At 36.0% G+C, this 24,417-nt stretch overlaps 1 protein-coding gene across 7 annotated transcripts in view; it reads left to right on the top strand.

Annotated features, from left to right (window-relative positions):
- akap9 (A-kinase anchoring protein 9) overlaps positions 1 to 24,417 on the top strand; it is a 112,654-nt gene that overhangs the window by 18,194 nt on the left and 70,043 nt on the right. For 5 of the 7 annotated variants that reach the window (XM_008112509.3, XM_008112506.3, XM_062983683.1 and 2 more), the window contains 12 exons: positions 1,381 to 1,425; positions 6,592 to 6,645; positions 7,017 to 7,187; positions 9,109 to 9,264; positions 10,937 to 11,134; positions 12,691 to 15,126; positions 19,694 to 19,904; positions 20,240 to 20,316; positions 21,036 to 21,135; positions 21,703 to 21,800; positions 22,454 to 22,556; positions 23,798 to 23,987. In XM_008112509.3, coding sequence (XP_008110716.2) covers positions 1,381 to 1,425; positions 6,592 to 6,645; positions 7,017 to 7,187; positions 9,109 to 9,264; positions 10,937 to 11,134; positions 12,691 to 15,126; positions 19,694 to 19,904; positions 20,240 to 20,316; positions 21,036 to 21,135; positions 21,703 to 21,800; positions 22,454 to 22,556; positions 23,798 to 23,987 — 3,839 coding nt within the window. The remainder of the gene's footprint in view (positions 1 to 1,380; positions 1,426 to 6,591; positions 6,646 to 7,016; positions 7,188 to 9,108; positions 9,265 to 10,936; positions 11,135 to 12,690; positions 15,127 to 19,693; positions 19,905 to 20,239; positions 20,317 to 21,035; positions 21,136 to 21,702; positions 21,801 to 22,453; positions 22,557 to 23,797; positions 23,988 to 24,417) is intronic. The other 2 variants (XM_008112507.3, XM_008112508.3) reach the window with 2 other exon arrangements.

Raw genomic sequence — 24,417 nt, 5'->3', positions numbered from 1 at the left:
TTTCCTGCAGAAGTGGTACCTATTGATCTATTCACATTTGCATATTTTCGAATTGCTAGGTTGGCAGAAGCTGGGGCTAATAGTGGGAGCTCACTCCACTCCCCGGATTCGAACTGCCGACCTTTCGGTCAGCAAGCTCAGCAGCTCAGCAATTTAATCCGCTGTGCCACCGGGAGCTCCTAGCAGTCAAATAATTGCTAGTTTATGAGTTATAAGATAAAGTGTTGCACCTTTTCATTTCTGTTCTGATTCTTCAGATCCGTTCTTTACTGCCAAACACTGTAATCATACACATATAGGAAAAGATAGCACAGGAAAGAGCTTAAGTGTTCTCATCTATCAGTATGAACTGACCTCAAAGATCATTTCTATGTTGTTATTTTGACATTAAGCAAATCCAGCTTCTTAGGGTCTTGGAAAATTAGATATGTGCAATAGATAACATGAAATTTAGATTTGCTAATGGATATGAAAGTTATTTGAGGAAAGGAATATTGTTCCACATTTTGTGAATATCCCTTCTTAATGTCTGGGCTAATGCCTACTTTTATATCTCTTTCACACTACATACTTATAGCATATTGATACCACTTGACTAGCAAACTACAAATCCCAGGATTCTGTACCATGCAGCCATGACAGCATGAGTAGCATCAAAAATTCAGGATTGCCAATCCCTTGTTCCTTCATCTATCTTTTGAAATAAGAAATTATTAGCACAGCACATCAAAAATGTGTTGGAGAGCCTATGCCTAGCAGATTTATTCTCATAGCTTATTTGAAGTTCCCCCATATCTATTCTTGGGAGTTGGGATTTCTAAGGTTTAGGTTTGAAAAGCACTGCCCACTTCCTCTTCTTTGTTTAGTGACCTGTTGTAAACTCCTACTACAATATATTTGTCCCTCTGTTTTTCTCCAGATGCTCTTCACTGGTCTGCTCTAGTAACACTCATGAATTTCTGTATTACCTGTGTCTCCTTTAGCTACCTGCCCAAAGAGGCCTCAGATAGTAACATTTTTTCTTGAGTGATCACTACATTGCTGGCTAATAAAGTGGGACATTTTGATGAAATGCATAGCAACCAAACATGCATAAGATGACCCCCTGAGAACATCTTCAGAAAAATACACCTTTGAAAATATATTTAACATTGTATTTTTGAAGTCTATTCCATTTGACAGACCGTTTCTTGACATTTTAAGACTTCAGTTTTAATATTCTTCAGTATAAAAGGTTGTGTATTTCGAGTCTGTTGCTTACGTTGCTTTTAGTCAAAAGGAGATGGAAGACATTGTTGTAAACTGGAGACCTGTAAAGCAGACTTTAGTTAATAGAAGTAAGTATCTTTAATTTTGTCCTTATATTTTCCCCCTTTTTAGCTGGAAAGTGAGATTTCCACAACTGCAGATGATTATAGTTCAGAGGTAAGAGAAAAATTGATACTTTATAGTCTGCATAAGGGCATTTATTAGGATTATGGGCTGCTAATTGTTATTTAATATATTTCATTAATATTACTTGTTTTTATGATGACTTTTAGGAATGAGGGCACTGTTCTAATATGCATCCTAAATTATTATATAATGTGAATGAATAAGAGTGAAATTTAAATTCTTATTTTTGGTGTGCAGATATGTTTATAATTAAGATATTGAGCTAAAAGTTAGATTGAAGTTCATCTAAGATTCAATTTGCTGTGCATAGTAAAACATGTGATCAACATAGGCTGCATCTACCTCTGGTGGGCACCAATTTAAGAACATCTGTGTAGCAGCCCCATTGTCAGCTGTTATTATTATTATTATTATTATTATTATATTTATGCCCCACTTTATGGGAGCTGGAGTTGACAGAGGGAGCTCACCTGCTCTCACCAGATTCGAACCACTGACCTATCAGTCAGCAGTCCTGCTGGCACAAGGGGGCTCCTAATTCCCCAGTTAAAAACCATTAAAACAGGGTTTTTTTAAAGATAAGTTCAGGGAGTGCTGCGGTTTTTAACTTTGAGCATTTTTAATGGAATTCCCAGTTAAAAACCATTAAAACATTTTCAAAGTTAAAAGCCACAACACTCCCTGAATTTATTTTAAAAACCTTCTTCTTTAAAAGCCTGTCTGAATAAAAAGGTTTTTGCTTGCCACTGAAAGGACAGCAGGGAGGGGGCATTTTGGCTTCATTGGGCAGGGATTTCCAGAGTCAAGAGGTAGCTACTGAGAAGGGAAAGTCCACTCTCTCGTTCCCACCAACAGAGCTTGAGACAGAGGTGGGACCGAGAGAAGGGCTTCTCCTCAAGATCTCAGGGCCCGGGCAGGTTCGTACAAGGGGATGCAGTCAGCAAGTTTTTTTGTTCTAGCACATGCCAGCAGTTGCAGAATTTGGAAGACCTCTAATTCCAACAGAGTATAGTATTTATAACTGCTAATAAAATGTTAGTGTGGTTTTAAAATTACCCGTATTTATGACAAACTGCTTATGAATGTGCTCTGTATGGTAAAAATTACTGCTTCTGCGTACTTAGTACTTTTTCCCACAACTCCCTCCAATATTATTGTTTTGCAATGAATGCAAAAGGATTAGGTTTTTCTGCTATTTGTGGTTTTAATACTGTATATGTGCATTAGTATATATGAGACTGGCATTAAATTGATGGCAGAGCCTTCACATACATAATGTATAATTAACTGTTATGTGTCCATAAATAATGTATGTCTTCAAATTACACTAAACCTTTTTTTCTGGAAGGCATGCGATGACACTGAGAAAACTAACACTGAGTTAAGAGCAGCAGGTATTCTCCTTAAAACAGTGATCTCTACTAGTAGAGATGTTCCCATCATGAAATTTTTTTGTTTGTTTTAAGGGAGAAAGAACAGAGAACTTGAATTAAATAATGGATAGAAATTTATTTTGATTAATAGTGAGTACTTGTAGATAGGCATTGTGCAGACTATGAACCGTACGTCTCTTATTGGAGACCCCAGAGCATCACCACATCCTGCACTGGGACACTTTATTTATTAAATTGTTAATGTTGGTATAAAATTGGCAAATGCTGCAGAGATACATTAATACACACAATAAAAACAATGAACAAATCTCAATTTTTATATCAAAATTAATGAAGAAGCCAAAATAGTATCATGAAAATATTAGAACGCTTAGAGCCAGCAATAAAATGTGAATAGGAAAACACACAAAATTTAAGAATGAATGCCCGCTGGAAGGTGAAAGTGTTAGTGTGACAGCTGAATGTTACTAAGGAAGACACCAGATAGTTATTTTTCAGAGGGCACAAATGCAGGGCCAATATTGAGAAATCTTTTCCCCTTTTTTCATATCCTGTTGCTTCCAGATGGGGAAAAGACATTACTCTGTGGTCTTTCAGGTTTCTGCAGTCTGAGACAACACTCTGACATTTTCCTAGAGTCATCTGCTAAATTTGGTGGTTAGCCTAGGGCAGTGGTGGAAAACCTATGGCTCACTCACCTGCTTGCCTGCCACTCACTCTCTCCCCCTCACCCGCTTACTTTACAGCTGGTTTTGTATTGTGGTTTGGGCACTCAGTCTCTAAAAGGTTTGCCATGACTGATCTAGGGGTTCTGATGTAACCCTCAATTCCAAATGTGTGCCTTCCTCAAAAAATATGGTAGTTTACCACATGATATTATTTAGAACTGTAGTAATTGTTGAATTATTATTGAGAATGCAATGAATAATCAGGTTTGAAGAGAAAAGAGGTATCTATTCTCAATATCACTTAGAATACATTTTAGTCACTATAGATCAGGCATGGGCAAACCTTTTAGAACAGGGGCGCATACCAGGTGGGAGAAGCCAAGGATTGGTGTAGGGGGAGGCCAAGGGGAAGGCCGATGGCAGTTATCATGGGGGGGGGGGGGTTACATGGGCAGCCACATGTTCCTGCAGAGTTGTCCTCTTGGCAGGGGGGGGGGTGCAACATGCTCTCCTGCCAAGAGGAGGGGAAGAAAAACGGCTGCTGAGAGCCCTCTGGGGGACTCTCAGCCACTGCATATCTATCTCACCTGTTCTTCAAGCATGGGGGGGGGATGACGCAGCTGAATGCAGTGCATCCCTCACAGAAACTGTGACAGAAATAGAGCTGGGCGGCAGAGGCACTCTCTCAGCCCCTCCCTCCTTTCCTTCAAAGAGGGACACCGCAGGAGGAGGAGGAGGCAACAGTAACTCCACTCTATGCTAGGAGAGAAACAGGGGGAGGAGGTGCCCAGGCTGCAGAGAAAGCCAGGAAAAGGCCGGGCCTGGATGACTGAGGGAGGCCCTGCCAGTCAAAGCCCAACAGGCGACAAAGGGAGGCCCTTGTTGCACTTTTAGCTGCAGGGACTGGCCTGAGGAAAAAGAGAGAGATGGATACATAGGGTAGGTAGGTAGGCCAGAGGGCTCTCAGCATCTGCATGTCTGCCTCCCCCATTCGTCGGCATGAGTTTGTGGCAGGCCACCGCGTCTTTATGCTAAGAAGACAGGGTAAAAGAGGAGGGCCGGAGGAAAGCACCTAAAGGGGCGCATCCAGCCCACGGGCCTTACTTTGACCATACCTGCTATCAATAGTAGTCAGCCTTTTAAATAATTGAAAGTGTCACAAATGTAAACCCATTCTTAGGGTTCATGATTATAACTAACTAACCTATTAAATATTGAAGCAGGTTTCTTAGGTGGATCTATTTTGTAAGTTAGAACATGCAAGTAAGATTGCCATTACATTGTTTTAATAAAAAGTATGCTTAAAACTATAGCACATTTCCGCAGTCCTAAGAGATTTGAGACAGGTTTTTAGTAACTTTATATTAAATTATAATGGTGACCCCTTGTGGCAGTAGATGTTAATGTATTTCATATATAGTAGAGTCTCACTTATCCAAGCTAAATGGGCCGGCAGAAGCTTGGATAAGCGAATATCTTGGATAACATGGAGAGATTAAGGAAAAACCTATTAAACATTAAATTAGGTTATGATTTTACAAATTAAGCACCAAAACATCATGTTATACAACAAATTTGGCAGAAAAAGTAGTTCAATACGCAGTAATGTTATGTTGTAATTACTGTATTTATGAATGTAGCACCAAAATATCATGATATATTGAAAACATTGACTACAAAAATGGCTTGGATAATCCAGAAGCTTGGACAAGCAAGGCTTGGATGTATGAGACTCTACTGTACTTATTTTGGCTTGAATATACATCTTGTACACTAGAACAGGGCAAGTTTTTCCCACTTTTGACCGCTTTCTTCCTTAGAAATTTTTTCGTGACCCCTTTAAGCCTGGAGAATTTTTATGCAATCTGGGGTATATAGGTCTATAAAATAGGTATAAAAGTGTGATGGTAAATAAGCATTTGCAAGGCTTGTTAAGCAAGCTGGTTTTCCTTTTTATGAAGTACAGCTGAAACGTTTCCTGAAGAGCCTACTGTAAATACTGCACATTGTTGCTAATAGATTCATGTAAATGTCTAAAACAGCCATTAGGTGGTGTTTGGAAACCTTTTACTGTTGCAGATTTTTTTGCAACCCCAATCTTAAGCTAAGGAGACCCCTTTGGTGTCAGGATTCATAGTTTCAGAAGCAGTGTACTAGAATAATATAAAATAAACTATTTCACATGCATTTACTCTAAACTGGAAACACTAGTGTGCATATATAAAAGTATTCCGATGTATACTGAAAATTAAAAATTCCGTCCATTTTATATTTAAATGCTGAACTTAATTTAGGAACTGGGAGAGAAACACGGACTCTCTTATATCCAAACTGAAGTTTAGGAACTCGTGTAATGAAAGTTAGCATACCCATTAGTATCAGAAACATTTAGGATGCACTCCAGTTCTTCTGCTAATGAATAGAGGAAATAAAAATGAGATAGAGTGAGGTAGAACTGATGGTGAGTGTGGGGAGGGGAGACTATGCAGTGGCAGCTGCCTTCGGTTATGCATGGGGCTGAGGAGGGGTGAAAGGGATGCTTAAGCTCCTTTAGATAAAGCAATTGAACATCCGTACATACTGGTATCCATGAGGAGTCCTAGAAACAATTCCCCACACATATGGAGTGCACACTGTACTAGCACAACAGATGGGTTACCTTAATTTCAGTAGTATGCCACTTTCAAATATAAAAGCCCAGACATCTTAAAACTTTTAAGTGTGTAGATATTTTCATAGTTACCACAACTTATGGGCGCCCTCTTTAGCAGTGATAGTCTTATAATATGTGGATTATCTGCGTTATTTTATTTGAAGTTAGATAGTTGATCCTTTTGTGTTCCTTTATTGCTTTATTGTTATAATTATGAAGGCTGCAGCTTTCTGATTGTGGAACATGTGAAGTCTTACTTCTCAAACCACATTTGTCTGATTAGACTGACACAAGCCTTTACTATCGTAAGTTAAAGTGAAAAGTAATTAAACAAAAGTAGAGATTGAGGCTGTATGCCTGTGCGCACTTAGCCAAGATTAAGCCCTGTTGAGCCATGTCAGTGGATCTTGCTTCTAAGTAAAGATGCATAAAATTGCATTGTGCTGTAAACCATTATGCATATAGAATTCTTTTTGTATAGGTAAATGGTTGCAGTTTCTTGACAAGAACAGGTGCATCTACAGATTGTATTAGGGTATAGTATTTAAATTTAAATTGTGTCACTACTAAAACACTAAATGTTTTGCATTGGGAAATGTGTCTGGACTGCTAACAACAATAATTTTTCTGCCTGTGTGCCGTAAAAGTTTAGCAGCTTGTGTGGACTGTACATATAATATGCTACTGCTTCTTTTATCTGGAAAACAAAATTCAGTTTAAGATTGAATATGAAATAGTATTCTGCAGTTACTGCTCTTACTGAGCAAATTATACTAACAAAGCAGGTTTCCATAGCAATGCGTACTAAGTACTATCTCAGCTGAGGAGCATGGAATGTTTTAAGTATCCTCACCTTGAACAACCCTTATACAATGCTGGGCTGCTAAGGAACTTGGATTGGTTTAGGAAGAAGAATTTGGATTTGGAGAGAATTATTCTGAGCATGGGATGCAGCATTCTTTGACACAACTGGAGATCATGGAAAATGAATTGTCTGGAAAACAACAAGAGATTGAAGAGCTAAACAAAGAACTAGAAGAATTGAGGGCAGCATATGGTACAGAAGGATTGCAACAGGTATAATTACCTTATGTTGCTTTCTGCATGCTTTGTGGTCACATATGCAGTTTTTCATTATTGATTGGTAAGACACAATAATGATGAGAAAATATATTTCATTTAAATTATGTTTGTATTCATCATTTTATTTTACAAAAAGTGTCCTTTTGTCAAATACTTTCCCATCATTTTCGTTTTAATGCTTTCCAAGTTTTATCTTTGGCCCTGTAAGTCACAGCAAAAGTAACAGCTGTCTGCCATTGAAAATATCACTTTAAAAAAAAGAATAAAATGTATTTTCCATTCAGACAAATGGACAGTGACAAGCTAACACTTTTCCCACTTGCATGTTAAGGGCCATTAACAAAATAAAATTATTATTCCTATTCTTAAGCAAGAAGAATATCAGAATTATATATACAAAATAGTATCGAAATAATATCGAACTTTTTGCCTCTGTGAATCCAGTGTACACCAAGAAGGCCATTAGCACAAGAATATTTAGTATATAGTTTCTCACTCATTCCTGCTCGCAAATGGAGGTGGCATGGGAACAAGATGCATGAACAAATTGTCCAATCAGACAAGCACTTAGTCTGTCAGAAAAAGTTCCTGCTTTCTTGCATTTCTTAAGCTTTTAGTTCAGCAAACATGCTGAATTGCATTTTCAGGTTGCGCTTTGGAGGAATTATACATGTATAATGGATGGTAATTTTTGTCTGCGTGGAAGAAATTCGGCTCTGTGTTTCTTTGAACTAGAAGCCACAAAGAAGACAGAGTTGATTGTTCTCCTTGAACCCTGTCCTGTGCTGGGAGGAAATTTTGTATTAAATAAAATAATAAAATAACTAATCAAGGCCTGCCTCAGCAAAACCATGCTGGGTCCCAAAGTTATTTAAAATCATCATCAGTTTATTACTTTATACTAAATATTCTTCCTCTACATTTAGATTATTCTGATGGATCAAAGTATACAAAAGCTCTTGCATATTTTTTATTTGTTTACAGTGATTATGTCTTTAGTAAATCTCTGAAAAGAGAGAAAAATGGCAAATGCTCTAAATTTAGATAATTTTCAGTAATTGGAGAAAAAATAGTTTTTCAAAATGCAGTGTCAATTATTACTTTTAGATATTACTCACAGAATCCCAAACTTGAACATGTTGTTTGTGTGTGTGTTTGTTTGTTTTTGTTTTTGTTTGTTGTTGTTTTTTGTTTGTTTTTTTAGTTCTATCCATAATCATGTCATTAGAGTTCTTTCCTGAGCTGGCAGTGTATAGATGCATTGAACTCAGAGTTTGTAGTCCCAACATGTTCGGTGAAAACCAAGTTAAGGAATGCTTGGAATATGTTTGCTTTCCAATGAGAGAGCTTTGTTTGCCTGGAATTCTTAAAATCGTTGATTTAATATTCAATCTCTAGTTTAATTTCTTTGTGCTGATTCAGTAGTTGCAGTAGTAAACATTTACAAGGGATTTGTGCTGCATTATACATAAATACCCAGTAAATTTATTTTCCTCATGTCCATCTTCTGTCATGTCTGGTCTTCTGGTCGGTTGCCTTCTTATATATATATATATACACACACACACACATTCGTTCAGACATTATTTTCTTGAGCTTTTGGCATTTAGAAAAGCCTAACTCCAATGTAGTTTGGATAAAGTAATATTGTATACAGTACCAGAATAGAAAAGCTGCAATGTAAGCACATAATTGAAAAGACCATCATGCAATTTTTAATATCAGCATTTTGGATATTAATTCAAATAGAAGACCCTTGGAAGTTCGAGACAGTATTACTGTTGTGCTTTTGTATTTGAAAAGTTTTGTGTGTAGGATTTAAAAGTTTCTGGAAATATTCTATCATCTTACCAGAATAGCCATAGCTGATATTTACCTCTTTTTTGAATAGTGTTAATATTTTAACTTCTTTAAGCTACAAGAATTTGAGGCTGCTATCAAAAAAAGAGATGACATTATTACACAGCTTACTGCAAATCTGCAGCAAGCAAGGAAAGAAAAGGATGAAACCATGAGAGAATTTTTGGAGTTGACAGAGCAGAGTCAAAAACTTCAAATTCAGTTTCAACATGTAAGTTAATAGTGGTAATGTTGTATTACTTCTTTAAAAAGTTATGCATCTGTTATTTAAAGGTAGCACTTGTATGTGTCCATAGACACACCAGTCTTGCTCACTCCTCATCCATTGTTCTACTTTTGAGAAATCATGATGTTTTGAATATGATTGAATTTATTTTTCCCTGCCTCTGTATTCAGTGCAAATTGCTTTGGGCAAACCGTCTCTAACTGAATTGAACATGAGAACCAGTTCTGGTTTGGAGGGCTTACTCAAATCATTGTTGGCTTATTGATCAGGCTGTTATTCACCAATGCGTACATTTGTTTATTTATTACAGTATTTGTATCCTGCCCTTCTCACCCAATAGGGGACTCAGGGCAGCTTACAATAAAAGCACATATATAAAAATAATACAGTACATTTCAAATCAATTAAAATTAAATTACGTTAGGCATTCATAAAAATACACATATAAATATACAATTGGCACGTTTCAAGTCTAGAAAACTGGGTCTGTCATTGAGTTCTAAAACACATAGTAGTAGTTGATGCTGCTATTCAAAGAGAGTAAAAGGGGGCTCACCAATTGGAGGTGTATTTGTGATCCTCCAGTATCCAAAAATAATATCTGGTCATTGAAGTAGAAACAGACATTTCTTTCTGCCATGAAGACATGGTAAATCTTCAGCCAATTCTTTTAATCTCCACATGCTTCTACATGTTTGAATGAATTATTTCTATCCCACCCTATCTCCTCCTCTTCAGGGCAGCTTACAACATACAGAGAGGCAAACATTCAATACCGTATAAAATGCAAAATAATATAAACCAAAAGATAAAACCCAATTTACATTTACACAAGCAACAAAAACAATCAGACAACTGAACACAGACCAATACATTTATATTATAACCATTTCATGTTTAACAGATTTTTAAAATCTAGAGTTTAAAAGATTAAATTAAAAGCAATTTAAAAATCAAACACTGATATGACTAAAAGACTGATATGACCAAAATGGCATAAGATAAAATTATTTTGAACATCAAAAATAAGAGAACAATCATTTGAAGAAGAGAAAATATAAATTTTGGTCTTATGAGTAATTTCTTGTAATATTTCTCTTTTGGTGATCAGTCATCTCCTCCCACATATTTTTTTTATAAAACCTATTTTTCCATAATTGCAGAGTTCCACTCAAGCTGTTTTAATGGCTTGGTTTTGTAACTGTTTATTTATTTAGTTTAATGATGAGTCACTGCTTGTTTTTGCTATTTGACAGTTAATTTTGATGGATTCTATTTGAGATTTCTCTAGATTCCTGAGAAATGTACTGCATATAGAGACACCTGTGTATTTGAATATCACTGCTAGAGGATCTAAAAATTACTCTATTTGTTGTTACTTTTGTATGCCTTCAAGTCATTTTTGACTTACGGCAACCCTAAATTGAACCTTTCATGGGGTTTATTGGGAGTATTGGTTCAGAGGAAGTTCACCCTTGCCTTCCTCTGAGGGTGGGAGAGTGAGACCTGCCCTAGTCCGACATTCAAACCATTTTAACACACATTGGTCTAGAATTTGAAATATATGTTGTCCTTATGAACAAGAACAATACTTTTTCAATAATGCTTTTCCATATAATTGCACTATTACATTAACTCGTGCTATTCTGTTTATAAGCTGCAGGCAAGCGAAGCTTTAAGGAACACAAGTCACAGCAGCACAGCTTCTGATTTACTCCAGGCCAAGCAACAGATATTTACATATCAGCAACAACTAGAAGAACAAGAGCAGCTCCTGAAGAAATATCAGATGAAAAATGAAGACTTCGAAGTCCAAGTTTCACTTTTGCAAAAAAGAGTGACTGACTTTGAAATGGTATGTCACTAGAGTCTAAATTTTAGTGATACATGCTTTTCTGCATAATTGTTATTTAAAACAGTTGCAATTTTTTAGTTTGACGCATACAAGTCTCCTAATTGTTATAGTATATAAACATTGAAGGAAGTTGGAGAAAGTCGGTCAGAACCTGAAGGAATATTTGCTCATAGAATGCACTGAATTTGAATGAATCCTGAACCAAATTGGGATGATTTAAACAGTCAAGATACATCATACATAGCACATAGTCTTTTGAATCAACCAGAAACAAGACAGGAGCCTTCCAAAGTTTTGTGAATTGAGGCCAGAGAGAAAAGAGAGTAATAGATCTGCAAGAAAAACGCAATAAATATTTCTGCTCAATTTTAGGAATTGTGGTATGGTTGTCAGAAAGTGAAGGGAAATACTGGAGAAGGGTTTTGCAGCTAAGAGGTCTAGCTTCCAGTCACAGAATGGTTTTGTTAAGATTCCTCAGTTGGTAAGGCTTTGTGGGGAATGTTGCAGTAACACAACAACTTGTTTCTATTTTACTCTGTGTTACTTGCATTTTTTCTCACTTCTGGGCAGGAATGTTTAAACAATTACACTGAAGTTTACTATTCCTTTGTATTATGTTTCCTTCAAGCATTTATTTTATATATTCCTAAACCATTTTTACTTCTTATTTTAGCTAGACATGGCCTAAAACTTCATCTTGCAATGTAGACTACTTCTAGAATTTCAATATTTGGCCTTAAATATGTAGGTGTAATTTTGATTTACCTCCTCTAAGTTTCCTTTTTTGGAATCTCTGACTCCCATCGCTGGTTGTTTAAATATTTTTCATTATGTCTGACTTGTATTCTTGTGGCTTTTCTACATGCAGAATCACAGTATTTTCTATTCAGTCAGCTCTCCATATCTACATTCTCTGCATCCACAAAGTGAACCAACATTGCTTGAAAATATTTTTTAAATGCCAGAAATAGATCTTGCTTTTGCCACATGCCAAGCACTATGCTGATGTGCTGTATTTCCCACGACTTCACACATCTTCAGGCTCTCTCTGATATTCAGTAGGGTTGTTCACTATTTTATGTAGGGAAACCCATTTTACTGTGCCACTGAATGTAGTGGAATTTGATTATCCTTAGATTTTGGTATCCATGGAGAGTTTTGAAACTAAACCCATCTTCCCATTGTGCAAGCCTCTCAGGAAATATTAATTATTTTAAGATTGTGGCCCCTTCTACACTGCCATAAAATCCAGATTTTCAAATCAGATAATCTACATTATCTGCTTTTAACTGGATTATATGAGTCTACACTGCCATATAATCCAAATTATAATCCATATAATTCAAATCAGATAATCTGGATCTTATATGGCAGTTTCAGTGAATTGTAAAATTCTGAATGGTGCAATTCCTTTTTTTAGTCCTTAAGACATCACAAATGCTCATTATTTATATTATTTCCTTAGAATTGTCATTTGAATGGAGAATTTTTTGCCCACCCCCCAAATAATCAAATATGTTAACTCAAGAAATTAAAGTAAGTCATTGTTATTATAGGAACAATACAGAGCTGAAGATGATACCATGAAGAAGAAACTACAAGAAAAAGAAACTGTCATTGAAGAACTGGAAGCAAAAATTATTGAAGAGGAAGAAAATATTTTTATTCTTCAGAAGAATTTATCAGCTGCTGAGAAATTACTCGATGAAGTAAAAGAAGATGTTTTTCAAAAAAATCAGGAAATAAACAATATGAGAGTAGAACTTGTCAGTTCTAAACAGAAAGAAAGACAGTGTTCTGTTGAAATAAAACAGTTAATGGGAACTGTAGAAGAACTACAGAAGCAATGTCACAAAGATAGCCAACATGAGGATGGTATTGTACAAAGAATGGAGCTTGAAACACAAAGGAAACTTGCAGACCTCAGGGCAGAATTAGAGGAAGTACATGGACAGCAGATTGTGCAGATGAAGCAGGAATTAATTAGGGGGCACACCATTGAGACTGAAAAGCTTCTTGCAGAACAAAAAGCAGAGTTTGAGAGAACTATGAATTTAGTTTCTAGTAATATAAATGAAGAGAAGTTACACTTACTGAGTGCTGAAGTTAATGAGTTGAAAATGATGTTGCAGGATGCTGATTATCAAAGAGAAAAGGTAAGAGAGGATTTATCTAAACAGCTTGAACACTTATCTTTGGAAAAATCTTCTCTACAAAATCAAGTTGAGGATCTTCATCAAGAGCTGAGCTTTACAAGGGATCAAGTTCAGAGAGCTAAACAAATTATACATGAAAAGGATTCTATGTTGCATGAGGTAGATACATTAAAAAACACTGTTGAGGATCTAAAAGCCCAGCTTGCATCTGCTTTTGAGATAAAACAAGAGCTAGAATTGAAACATGATGCAGAAGTTACAAATTATAAAATAAAACTTGAAATGTTAGAAAGAGAAAAGGATGCTGTTTTGGACAGGATGGCTGAATCTCAAGAGGCTGAACTAGAAAGGCTGAGGACTAAGCTTTTATTCAGTCATGAAGAAGAGCTATCAAAACTTAGAGATGACCTGCAACAAGAACACAGAATAAACATAGAAAATCTTAAAGACAATATGATTACACAAACGAACCAGCAGTTAGATGGCTTAGAATTTGAAATGAGCAAAATGATAGAAAATATGCAATCTGAAAATGATAACTTATTAAGAAGACAGCATGAGCTTACATTAGAAATATCACAATTAAAAGATTTGCACCAATCTGTTCTAAATTCTAAATCAGAAGAAATGCTTCTTCAAATCAGCAACCTCCAGAAAGAGATAGATATTCTTAGACAGGAAGAAAAAGAAAAGAGTATGTTGGAACAGGAAGTTCAAGAGTTGCAACTTAAAACAGAATTCCTGGAAAAGCAAATGAAAGAGAAAGAAGACACATTTCAAGAAAAATATTCATTGCTTGCAACACAGAATAAAGTTCTTGAAGATGAAAATAATTCTCTACAAGAGAAATTAAATAATGCGCTTAGGAATAAGGAAGAAAGTTTTATCTTCACTGATGGCATTAATTCCAAGTCAGAGGATTTTGACTTGCAAAAAAGAATAGAAGAATTGGTAACTGAAAATAGAAAGTTGCTAAAACAAGATGCTGAACATAAAGTAGAGCTTCAGAAGCTAAAGAACACTTTTTCATTTGCTGAGAGGGACTTTGAACAAAATTATAAGGATCTCCAAGAAAAATATGCTTCTCTATTAAAGGTAAAATTAGATTTAGAAGAAAGCAGGAACAAACAAGAGGCTGAATACAAAGCTAGGGTCCAGGCATCAGTGGAAGAGACCCAGTATTTACAAAGAGATATACAAGTTGTATTGAAAACCGAAAGCATAGCTGTTCATAGTAACAGAGAAAAAATAATAAGGTCTGAAACGTATGATGTTGAGGAGGTTGTAGAAAAAGATACAACAGAACTTATGGAAAAGCTTGAAGTCACTCAGCGTGAGAAATTAGAACTTTCATTGAGACTTTCAGATCTTTCTGAACAACTGAAATTAAAGCATAATCAGATCTGCCAATTAAATGAAGAACTTCTCTCTCTAAAACAAGATAAAGAACTCTTTTCAGCGAGATGTAAAGAACTGGAGTTGGCAATTACACAAAGAATAGAGGAGAATATGGATTCTTATTCACAAAAGGCAAGATACTCAAATGGGGATTTACAGAAAGACCATTCAACTTTTGGTGAACCTGAAAATTTTGTTCCTGATTCAGACAAAGACTTTAATAGGGAATTAATAGAAAAGCATGAGAAATCGGTAGATTTGGCTCAACATGTTTCAGCAGAAAAGAGAATACAACAAAAGATGAAATCAGGGACTGAATTGTGGTCAGACAATTTTCACTCTGTGAGTGATGGTTTAGCTGAAGATTCTTCGTGTATGAAGCTTGTACAAGGTGAAAACAAACTCCAAGAGCAGCTGGATGTGCTGAAAGCAGAACAGGTATTTATGGTAGCCTATTCAATTTTTATTCATTTATTCTACATAATTCCTAGTTGTTACTGTGTCTTAAATGTGCTAACTGGTTCTATGCTAAGTGTGCAATCCTATACATGTATGATTAGAATCAGTCACCTGTGAATTTTATTGAAACCATAGATAAGTGAATAGGTTTTCATGCCAAGTTTATACTAGAGAAATCATCTAAAAAATATGGAGGAGCCCAGCTATTAGATTGTCATTATATGTTTGATGTGTTATGTTCTGCATACATTCTTGAAGACTATTATTTTATGGTACAAAATAAACTTTGTAATATTTGCTTATTAAACTGAAATGTATTGCATTTCTTGCAAAGCTTGCTTTAGTTTGGTAATAGGCAAACCCTTTCAAAATATGTTATTTGTTTATGGGATTGCTTGATCTTACCCTTTGCAAGTTTTTTGTGTTAGTTTCTGTAAAAGTGTTTACAAAATATTAGTGTAATAATTCCTTTTTTGAAGAAGTAATTTGAATGTGTCAGAAAATATCTCATTTTTCTTTTAACTGTTTTACATTGATTATGAAAATAGTCATATGAAAATAGTTTATGTCACTGTCATATCCTCATAAAACCATAGCATGGTGATATTATCACTTTAATGGCATGATCTCTAAGAGTTTTAGTTCATGTGACTTATTGCTTCATCAATACCTTGGTGAAATACTGAGGATATTTAAAGGTAAATAATAGTATAAGATTTTTCAGAAATATCTGTGTCACTATAACTCCAAATTGATGAAGATTGGAAAATATTTGGTGCAACCAGTGATGGAGAATTGGGTAAAGGACTGCCTAAATAAATAAATGTGTGCTTGGCATAGAAGGGATTAGATCTTAATAAAATGACAATGTGGAAAGTTCTGTGAAAGTTTGCAGTAGAAATAGTTTTTTACAGTGAGTCCTCCACATTCTCTGGGATTAGGGGCAATGGACCGCTGTGAAAATGGAAAGCCACACATAAATAGCTTTTTTTTTACCTGAGAGAATAGGAATTTGTAGATGACTTTCAACATGACTCTGTGGTCAACTTTTGTTGAAAGCTGGCCATAGAATCACATTGGAGACCTAGAAATGTGTTCTCTAGAAATCTCTAGGTCTTCTACAATGACAGGAGGAGGCTGTCAACAAAAGCACACTGGGAAACCTCAAAATTCCTTGAGATAATGTTTTAAATCAAACCTGTGAATAATCAAATCCACAAAAGTCAAAACTGCAAACATAGTGGGATGACGGTAGAGTACTGAGAAATAAAAGCTAAACCAGCTTATGTGCTTGATATTTTGAACAACCTTGTAATTCCATATATTTGTTATTATTTATTATTTATTTATTTACAGCATTTATATTCCGCCCTTCTCACCCTGAAGGGGACTCAGGGCGGATCACATTACACATATAGGCAAACATTCAATGCCTTTTTAACATACTATTGTTATTATAATTTATTATTCTTTATTTATATAAACTTTTCTTATTGTAATACATCTCTACATGGATGACAGTTGGTTGAGGTTTTTAAAAGGAAAACAGTTAACCACTTGTATTGTTTTGCCAGCCTCCTATAGAACAAGTTCATTGCAACCGGTATTCTAGTTATCTTTGGTCATCTTTGGGCATCAAATTACAAATCCAAAGTATTGTTTAAAGATGTTAGGGGCAAGTTTGCTGCCAAGTGCGCAGGGCTGGTATTTGTGTGAGTAACTCAATAGGAATAAAGCCACACAAGCTCTGTAGAAAAAGATACTGGTTTAATTGTTTGACAGCTGGAAGCTTTTGCAATGTGTCATTGGTGAAAATTAAAGATGTTTGAGTTGGTTCTTATGTCTTGATACAATTCGGTCCCATAATTTCATTTCCCATTTTCAGTGTTACATGACCTATATGTGACAGAACAGTTCAGCTCTTAGCAATGAACTTTGTTTTATAATTGTTCTGTTAAGCTCAAGTATAGCTGAGAGTACCATGTGATTTTGCTCAGATGACATTGCAAGTGAAAAGGATTAAAGTGCTGTGTTGTAATCTGTGTCAGTACAACAGAGAGAGAGATCATACGGTTCGTATTAGTGTGTTGCTTATTTTTCAAAAATTACTATTAACATATGTAATCTGTAATTGTAACATATATAATACATAGGGATTCAGCTTGTGTGGATAGGTTTGTATTCGCCCTGAAGATATAGGTTTTCAGATTGGTGTGTAACTGAATTTGACCCTGAGCCTGGAAGCTCTGATTTTGACAGTGTATTTGCACAGTGAAGGCTTGTGCACCAGCTGCACCTACTCCTTGAATCATCAAATCTGACAATAGTGAGACGTGTCTTAATTACACCACAGTTGAACAACTGTAATGCAATCTGTGTGGGGCTGATTTTGAAAAGTGTTCAGAAACTTAACCTGGTCCAGAGATTTATCATCTCATTGGCTATCACTTGCGGTAGAATATGATTGCCTTCTTGGGAATAGGTCCACAAATGACTATAGAGACCTACTGAAGCTGCATGTTCTTTCGCAGTGAGGACAATGATTTCCAGGTGGAAGGCAGTCCCAACAAGGGTTGGCTTGATGCACCTTCCTCTTGACATATTTTTCCCTTTCACCCATATTCTTTGCACCAGATGATTGTGAAAAGAGTTGACATATCTAGTGCAGCTGACACAAGGGAAATAACCTTCATAATGTGTGTTGTTCCCCTGTACCCCTTATGAATGATCATTTCAATATACAGTAGAGTCTCACTTATCCAACATAAGCAGGCCGACAGAACATTGGATAAGCAAAAATGTTGGATAATAAGGAGGGATTAAGGAAAAGCCTATTAAACATCAAATTAGGTTATGCTTTTACGAATTTACAACAAATCAACAGAAAAAGCAGTTCAATACACGATAACGTTATGTAGTAATTACTGTATTTACAAATTTATCACCAAAAGCATTGGCTGTTAACAAATTGATTACAAATAGATAGAATATCATAAAATGAACTTATAGTAACAACATTGTTGAAAATTAAATCCGTAAAACATTCCATCCTTGCTGCCTAGAGAAAGAGCTGTGGATCCGGGTGGGAGGCAGACTGCATTGGATAATCCAGAATGTTGGATAAGCGAATGTTGGATAAGTGAGATTCCATGTAAATTTTATGCCACTTAATGTTACAAGTTAAAAAATTTAAAAAGATATAGAAAGTAGGAGAGATTGAAAAGACATGTTAAAACTTGAAGGTCCAGAATGCACAATAGCTTGTTGACTGGTTATACACCATAGAAATTCATCTTATTTTAGTATTGGTCCTTTTAGCAATAGCCCCCTCTCAAATAGGATCCTGGCTTTATGGGGTTGGATGGAAGTGATTTTGGATCTGCTGGAACCAGTACCTTGGGGGTCCCAAGATAGCGTCCTTTAAGAATGCCAGCCTGGACTGACTTTTTTAATTCCTCCTCTTGTGATTTTTTTAAACACCTTGGGAGGGATGTGCAGCCATGGTAAAAAGAAGAGGTTGAGAAATAACTTACTCCTTCCTGCATATACTATGGATTGTGTTTTGATCATGAAATAAAACAGTTTAAAATAAATAAAACAGTATGTCTTTTTGGCTGGTTTTCACACTTGTAACTCAAGTGTGTATTATGTCTTTATATAGGCTTCATATAGGTCTAAGAATAATGCCTGATCTCAGGGAAGTGATTTGCATGAGTGTGAAGATCATTTTTCATCCATCCTCCAAACATCGTTAAAATGACTAACTTTGTTTATGAAATGTATATTACATTTATTACATGTATATTACATATATTACATCTCCAACTGACACTCGGGTGCCAGTGCTAAGAGGGAGCCATGAGGACAGTTCCATCTTGTCTGTTTTACATCAGCTAGAGGCCCCTATCCGCAATAACATGCTATGCTAGTTTTATATCTGGAGCAGAATGAAGAAGGCGGGGCCGGGAAGACATCTTTCCACCATGTCTCCTGTATCAATTTAATGATATAATGATATATAATAATATTATACTATACTAATATTATAATACATTGTATATACATGTAATATTAATAATAATATTATGATGTAATACAATGTAATAATAATTATAATTGACTATTATAATTGTATATTTATATTACATGCAATATTACTAATAATATTGCGATATAGTTGTATAATATAATATATTGTATGTATATATACTTGTAAACCGCCCTGAGTCCCCTTCGGGGTGAGAAGGGCGGTATATAAATGTCGCAAATAAATAAATAAATAAATTTGTGCACACAAATAGGCTATTAATTTTCCCAAAGAAAATAGTGGTTTATAACTTCTGCATAATGGTGAATGAGTCTGTTGGGGATAATTTCATAGACTTGTATATATTTATCAGCATTTAAGTTTCTTATTCTTCATGCTTGGATTGCCACTTAGCAAAATACTGTGTTGCTCAAGTTTTTTACTATAATTAAAGTCATATATTTATAAAATGGGAAAATGATTGTACAACTATCTCACAAGATGTTCATCTTTACTTAGAGTGATTTAAAGCTCCAGATGGAGGCCCAGCGTATCTGTCTGTCTCTGGTTTACTCAGCTCATGTGGATCAGGTGCGTGAGTGTATGGAAAATGAGAAGGAGAATGCACTTTCAGCTCTTAAAAAAGAGCTCCAGTTCCATCATGCACAAGAACTGTGTGAACTTAAGAAAAGCCAGTTGGATCTTCAGAAGATAGAAAGCATAAAAACAGGTAAACTTGTAAAATTGAAACTGACTCTTCTGAACTTAAGTTGTGATGACAATGATTATAGTTTTGATTTGGTAGTAGTAGTATGCTGCTTTAAATAGTTATGGCACAGATAATAAATCAGGGTAATAATGTCCTGCTAGAACATTGACTAGGTTATTTTTTTTTGGGGGGGGGGGGGAGGTTCTAGCTTTAAATTGATTCTTTTTATTTTGAATTTTGCCATAGCCTACAGATAAAACAGGCACACACACTTCCTTATCTATATGGGTCTTGTCTGAAAATTATAGGAAACCTCTTTAAAATAAACAAATTTCAGTGACATCTTGTCTTTGCAGAAGAAGTCCAACCTGCTCTAGTGGATCTAGAAAGGCTTAGCAAGACAGTTGCAGAAGAATGTTCTAAGGTCATTCAGGTAAGAAGTATGTCTCCACAAAAAATATTGTGTTGTTATTTTTATATTTACATGAGCAAATATTATTATATGCAATTTCCAAAACAGAGAAAGAAAGCTAAAATAATATGGGTTTATCACTAAGGTTTGTCAGTGGGTAGATTGTGTCTCTTCAAATTAATTTTAGAAGGTGGAAGTGATGGTCCTATAATAGATTTATCCTTTAACCTATAATAGTTTCATTAACTTTATATTGTTTTAATATATAGGCAGTCTCTGGGTTACAAACATCTGACTTACACATTACTCATAGTAAAGAATAGGGGTGAAAAAACAGGGACTGAGATAAATCTACCCCTCGGAAGGGAAATTCACTCCTAGAAGAATTAGCAATGCGGAAAGGTGTCTCCACTGAAGCTTTCTTGCCAATCCTTGTTTCCACAACAACTCAAATTTTTCAAAATACAATTATCACAAGGACAGAAAGTGAGGTGAAAACTTCTGAACAGGTACACAAACAGCAAAACAAACATCACTGGGGTGTTAACTCTTCCTTATGCAATCCAAAGCTCGCTCTCTATATATATACACACACACACACACACACACACACACACACACACACACACACACACAAATTAACTTAAGAGCAAACCTACAGAATACCTTGTTTGTAACTTGTAGATTGCCTGCAGTTATATAGCAGATAGATATCTTAAACTTGTACTTATTTATAATAGGCTCTGTGCAACAATCTACCTGGAAATTTTTCAGCTGCTCTTGGATCTGGTGTCAGTGAGAGAGAGAACTTGCTTTTAATGTCAAGGGCAGACGCTCAAGGTATCTCAAAGCACTTCACATATCCTTTTGTATTCAATCGTACATATGGTGGTGGTTGTTGTTTTTGTTGTTGTAATTATTATTTGTATCCCATGTTTTCTCTCCACAAAGGAGACTCAAAGCGGCTTTCTCAGAGCCACATTAAGTTTAGTGGTGCTTTTTGTCAAGAAAGTGTAAATAGAATTGCATCCTTGTTGTTACAGTGATGCCTTTTTGGCAACAGGATTTAAATCAAATAAGCACAGAGGGTGATCTTTTCTTTGAAGAGCAAGTAGCAATGAGATTTGACATTGGCAGCCATAAACTGATAATTTTCTGTGAAAACCTTTGTGTAACATCAAATAACATGAACATGTATAAACTATGATAGTATATCAGACTGTTGTGTGTGTCAGTCAGTAGGATCCAATATAAGGATCCAAGATTGTGGTAATTGTACAGAATAACATAGCAGTAGAATATTGTGTAAGGTAATAGGGTTTTTATTTTTTTTAAGAGGAGAATTATGTGCTGGAATAAAGCAATAAATGTGGATATAATTCTTTAAATTTATTCTCTGCAATTCAGTTTTGCAAGGAACATTACAAGGTATTCTGAACAAGATAGTAGAAGAGTATCAGAAGCTCCTGGAATATCATGTACAATTTATGAAAGACATTAAAAAGGTAATTACTTTTTAACTTTCATTCTAACCAAAGGGAGAGAAACACCAACCTAACTTTGGCCTAGTCCAGGCCATGAAGGGACCCAATATGGCTCTCAGATGCTCTCCACTTCCCTCTCCCTGACTCCTTCAGAAGAACATTAATTCAGCCAAGAACCTGGGTTTGCTCTTGTTATACATATTAAGGGCTAGTTACTGCCAGTTGTTGAATAGACAGGGATCCATATTTCAAAGTGGATTGGCCTAGCAAAATGCTAGCTTATTGTTCCCCACTTCATTGCTCAGAGCAGCTCACATCTCCCATATGCAACACCCACTCAGTCATATTTGTACATATGCAAGCATGTCCTCATCCATAGACATATGCAAGCTCACATGATAACATAGAAATATCTAGCCATTTCTTGAGTATAAGAATTACAGCTGGCTAATTTGACTGGTTAATTGTATGGGTCAATATATTCTTAGAAATAAAAAATTCCTAGAAAAAAAGAGAAGTGGGAGAAAAATTAAGATTTTCTTCCCTCTTGTCCCTATATATAAACATGTAAATTAATATTTACACACAATTTAGTGGAATGGAAGAAAATAAAACATTACAGTCATTATGTAAAGTTATAATTTTGTATCTTTGGCTCTATTTAATTTCTGCAGGGTGGAGAAAAATGGCCACTGTGTAGAGGCTATGATAAAAAAGAAAATGGAAGTGTTGAAAAGAATGTAGAAAGCTTACCTACTCCATCACAGGATTGTGTTGGTAAATATATGCACATAAAATAATAAGCAGATCTGTATTATATGAGTGAAAACCTCAATCATGCTTGTTTTAGGTGTGATGTTTTCATGCAGTCACAATATTATTGAGCTTACTTTGGGTATGTAGTATTTGCATTTTTACACTCTCAAACTTTATGATATGGCCATGTGTTCAGTGTTTACCTTTGTCTGTATATTGTATGTAATTGTTCACTGTGTAAAAGTCATTTAATGTTTGCCTTATATGTGTATCCTGTAATCCGCTCTGAGTCCCTCCAGGAAGATAAAGCGGAATATAAATAAAGTGTATTATTATTATTATTATTATTATTATTATTATTATTATTATTATTATTGCATTTTATAATGTGAAGGCATTGGAGTGTCATGCAAGATGGTCACTGTCAACAGCTGTAATAGCACTGACCAACTGGGAAAACAGTGGCGTGATTCCTAAGATTCCCATAGTATTTGCTTTCATTTTGTTGTTATCACAAATAATAGGAAGGGGGCCATTGTTAGGTGCAGGAAAAATTGAATAAGTATTAATTAACAAAGCAACAAATAAATTCCTTTCTCTGTGAAAGTATGTTATTCTAAAACAGGCATGGACAAGCTTTTTTGCCTTGGGGCCACATTGTGGGCCCAGCCAGAAGGGCTGAGCCAGGGGGAGGGGGGTCGGGCACATGCTGGGTGGGAGAGGGCTAGGAAAGGGCAGGGCATGGGTCATCTTCAGGTTATTCTCCCAGCATAAGGACGGGGCTCTCATCCCATCCGTATCCTGGGAGAAAGGCAAGACTGCCCCAATCCTCCTCCCCCGATCCTCAGACTGTCCTCTTTGCTGTATGCCAGGAGGAGGGCAAGACAGGCAGTTGCTGAGAGTACTCCAGAGGGCTCTCAGCTGCCGTATGCCTTCCCTGAGCCATCCTCCTGGCATAAGGGTGGGGCCGATCGCACCATCCTTATGCCGGGAGAAGGGCAAGACATGTGGTGACTCAGAGTGTTCCAGAGGTTTCTCAACTGCTGTGTGTCTTCCTGCCTCTTTTTGGCATAAGGATGCAGTGGCCCACCATGCTAAGAGGACAAGGAAAATAAGGAGGGCCTGAGGTAAGTGCCCAGGGGGCCGCATCCGGCCCCCGGGCCTTAGGTTGCCCATGCCTGCTCTAATATTATTGCACTTTTTTTGTACTGTGTTGGAACAGGAACATTATTTATAGTTTTCTTATGTGTTATGTCTTAAAGTTACATCACCTTCTTGGGAAGACATTGAGAACTTTAAATCTCAACTTGAAGAACAGCATGCTCAGGAAATTGAGCATCTTCGATCATATTTCCATCAGCAGTTGAAAGAAACTGAAGAACGTTACACTGTGGAGATAATGCACTTACAGAGTAGACTTCAAGATACCAATGAGTCTTCTGAACATTTCAGGTAGCTATAATTTTGGACCCCATCTTTCTTTGATGCCCAAGATTGAGATAGAGCCAGTTCAAGCAATTTTATGTCATAGCCAAAAATGATCTCTCTTGTTATATGGAAGGAGGTGGAGGAATAGATGTGTTACTTTGACAAGATTTCTTCCAGTTGAAACCATATTTTCTTACAGTGAAAGGAAAAAGGCCATTCTCTTCACTTGTATGGCATATTGGCAGAGGGGTAGTTTGTATCTGTTAAAAATCACACATCACTTCATAGTTTTCATTTGCATGGTCTAAAATGAGGTGTGTGCCCATATAGAGCATATAGTTTGCATGCTATAGATTTTGTATTAAGTTCCTGTGATCTCTAGATGTAATGGGGAAAGCTCCTTTCTAAAACCCACACTCTCTTCTTTGGAGATAGAAATATTTAAATGATGCAC

This window comes from Anolis carolinensis, chromosome 6, assembly GCF_035594765.1.
Source record: "Anolis carolinensis isolate JA03-04 chromosome 6, rAnoCar3.1.pri, whole genome shotgun sequence".
Lineage (NCBI taxonomy): Eukaryota > Metazoa > Chordata > Lepidosauria > Squamata > Dactyloidae > Anolis > Anolis carolinensis.
The sequence above is the reverse complement of the archived record's forward strand: the minus strand, read 5'-3'. Positions and strand labels throughout refer to the sequence as shown.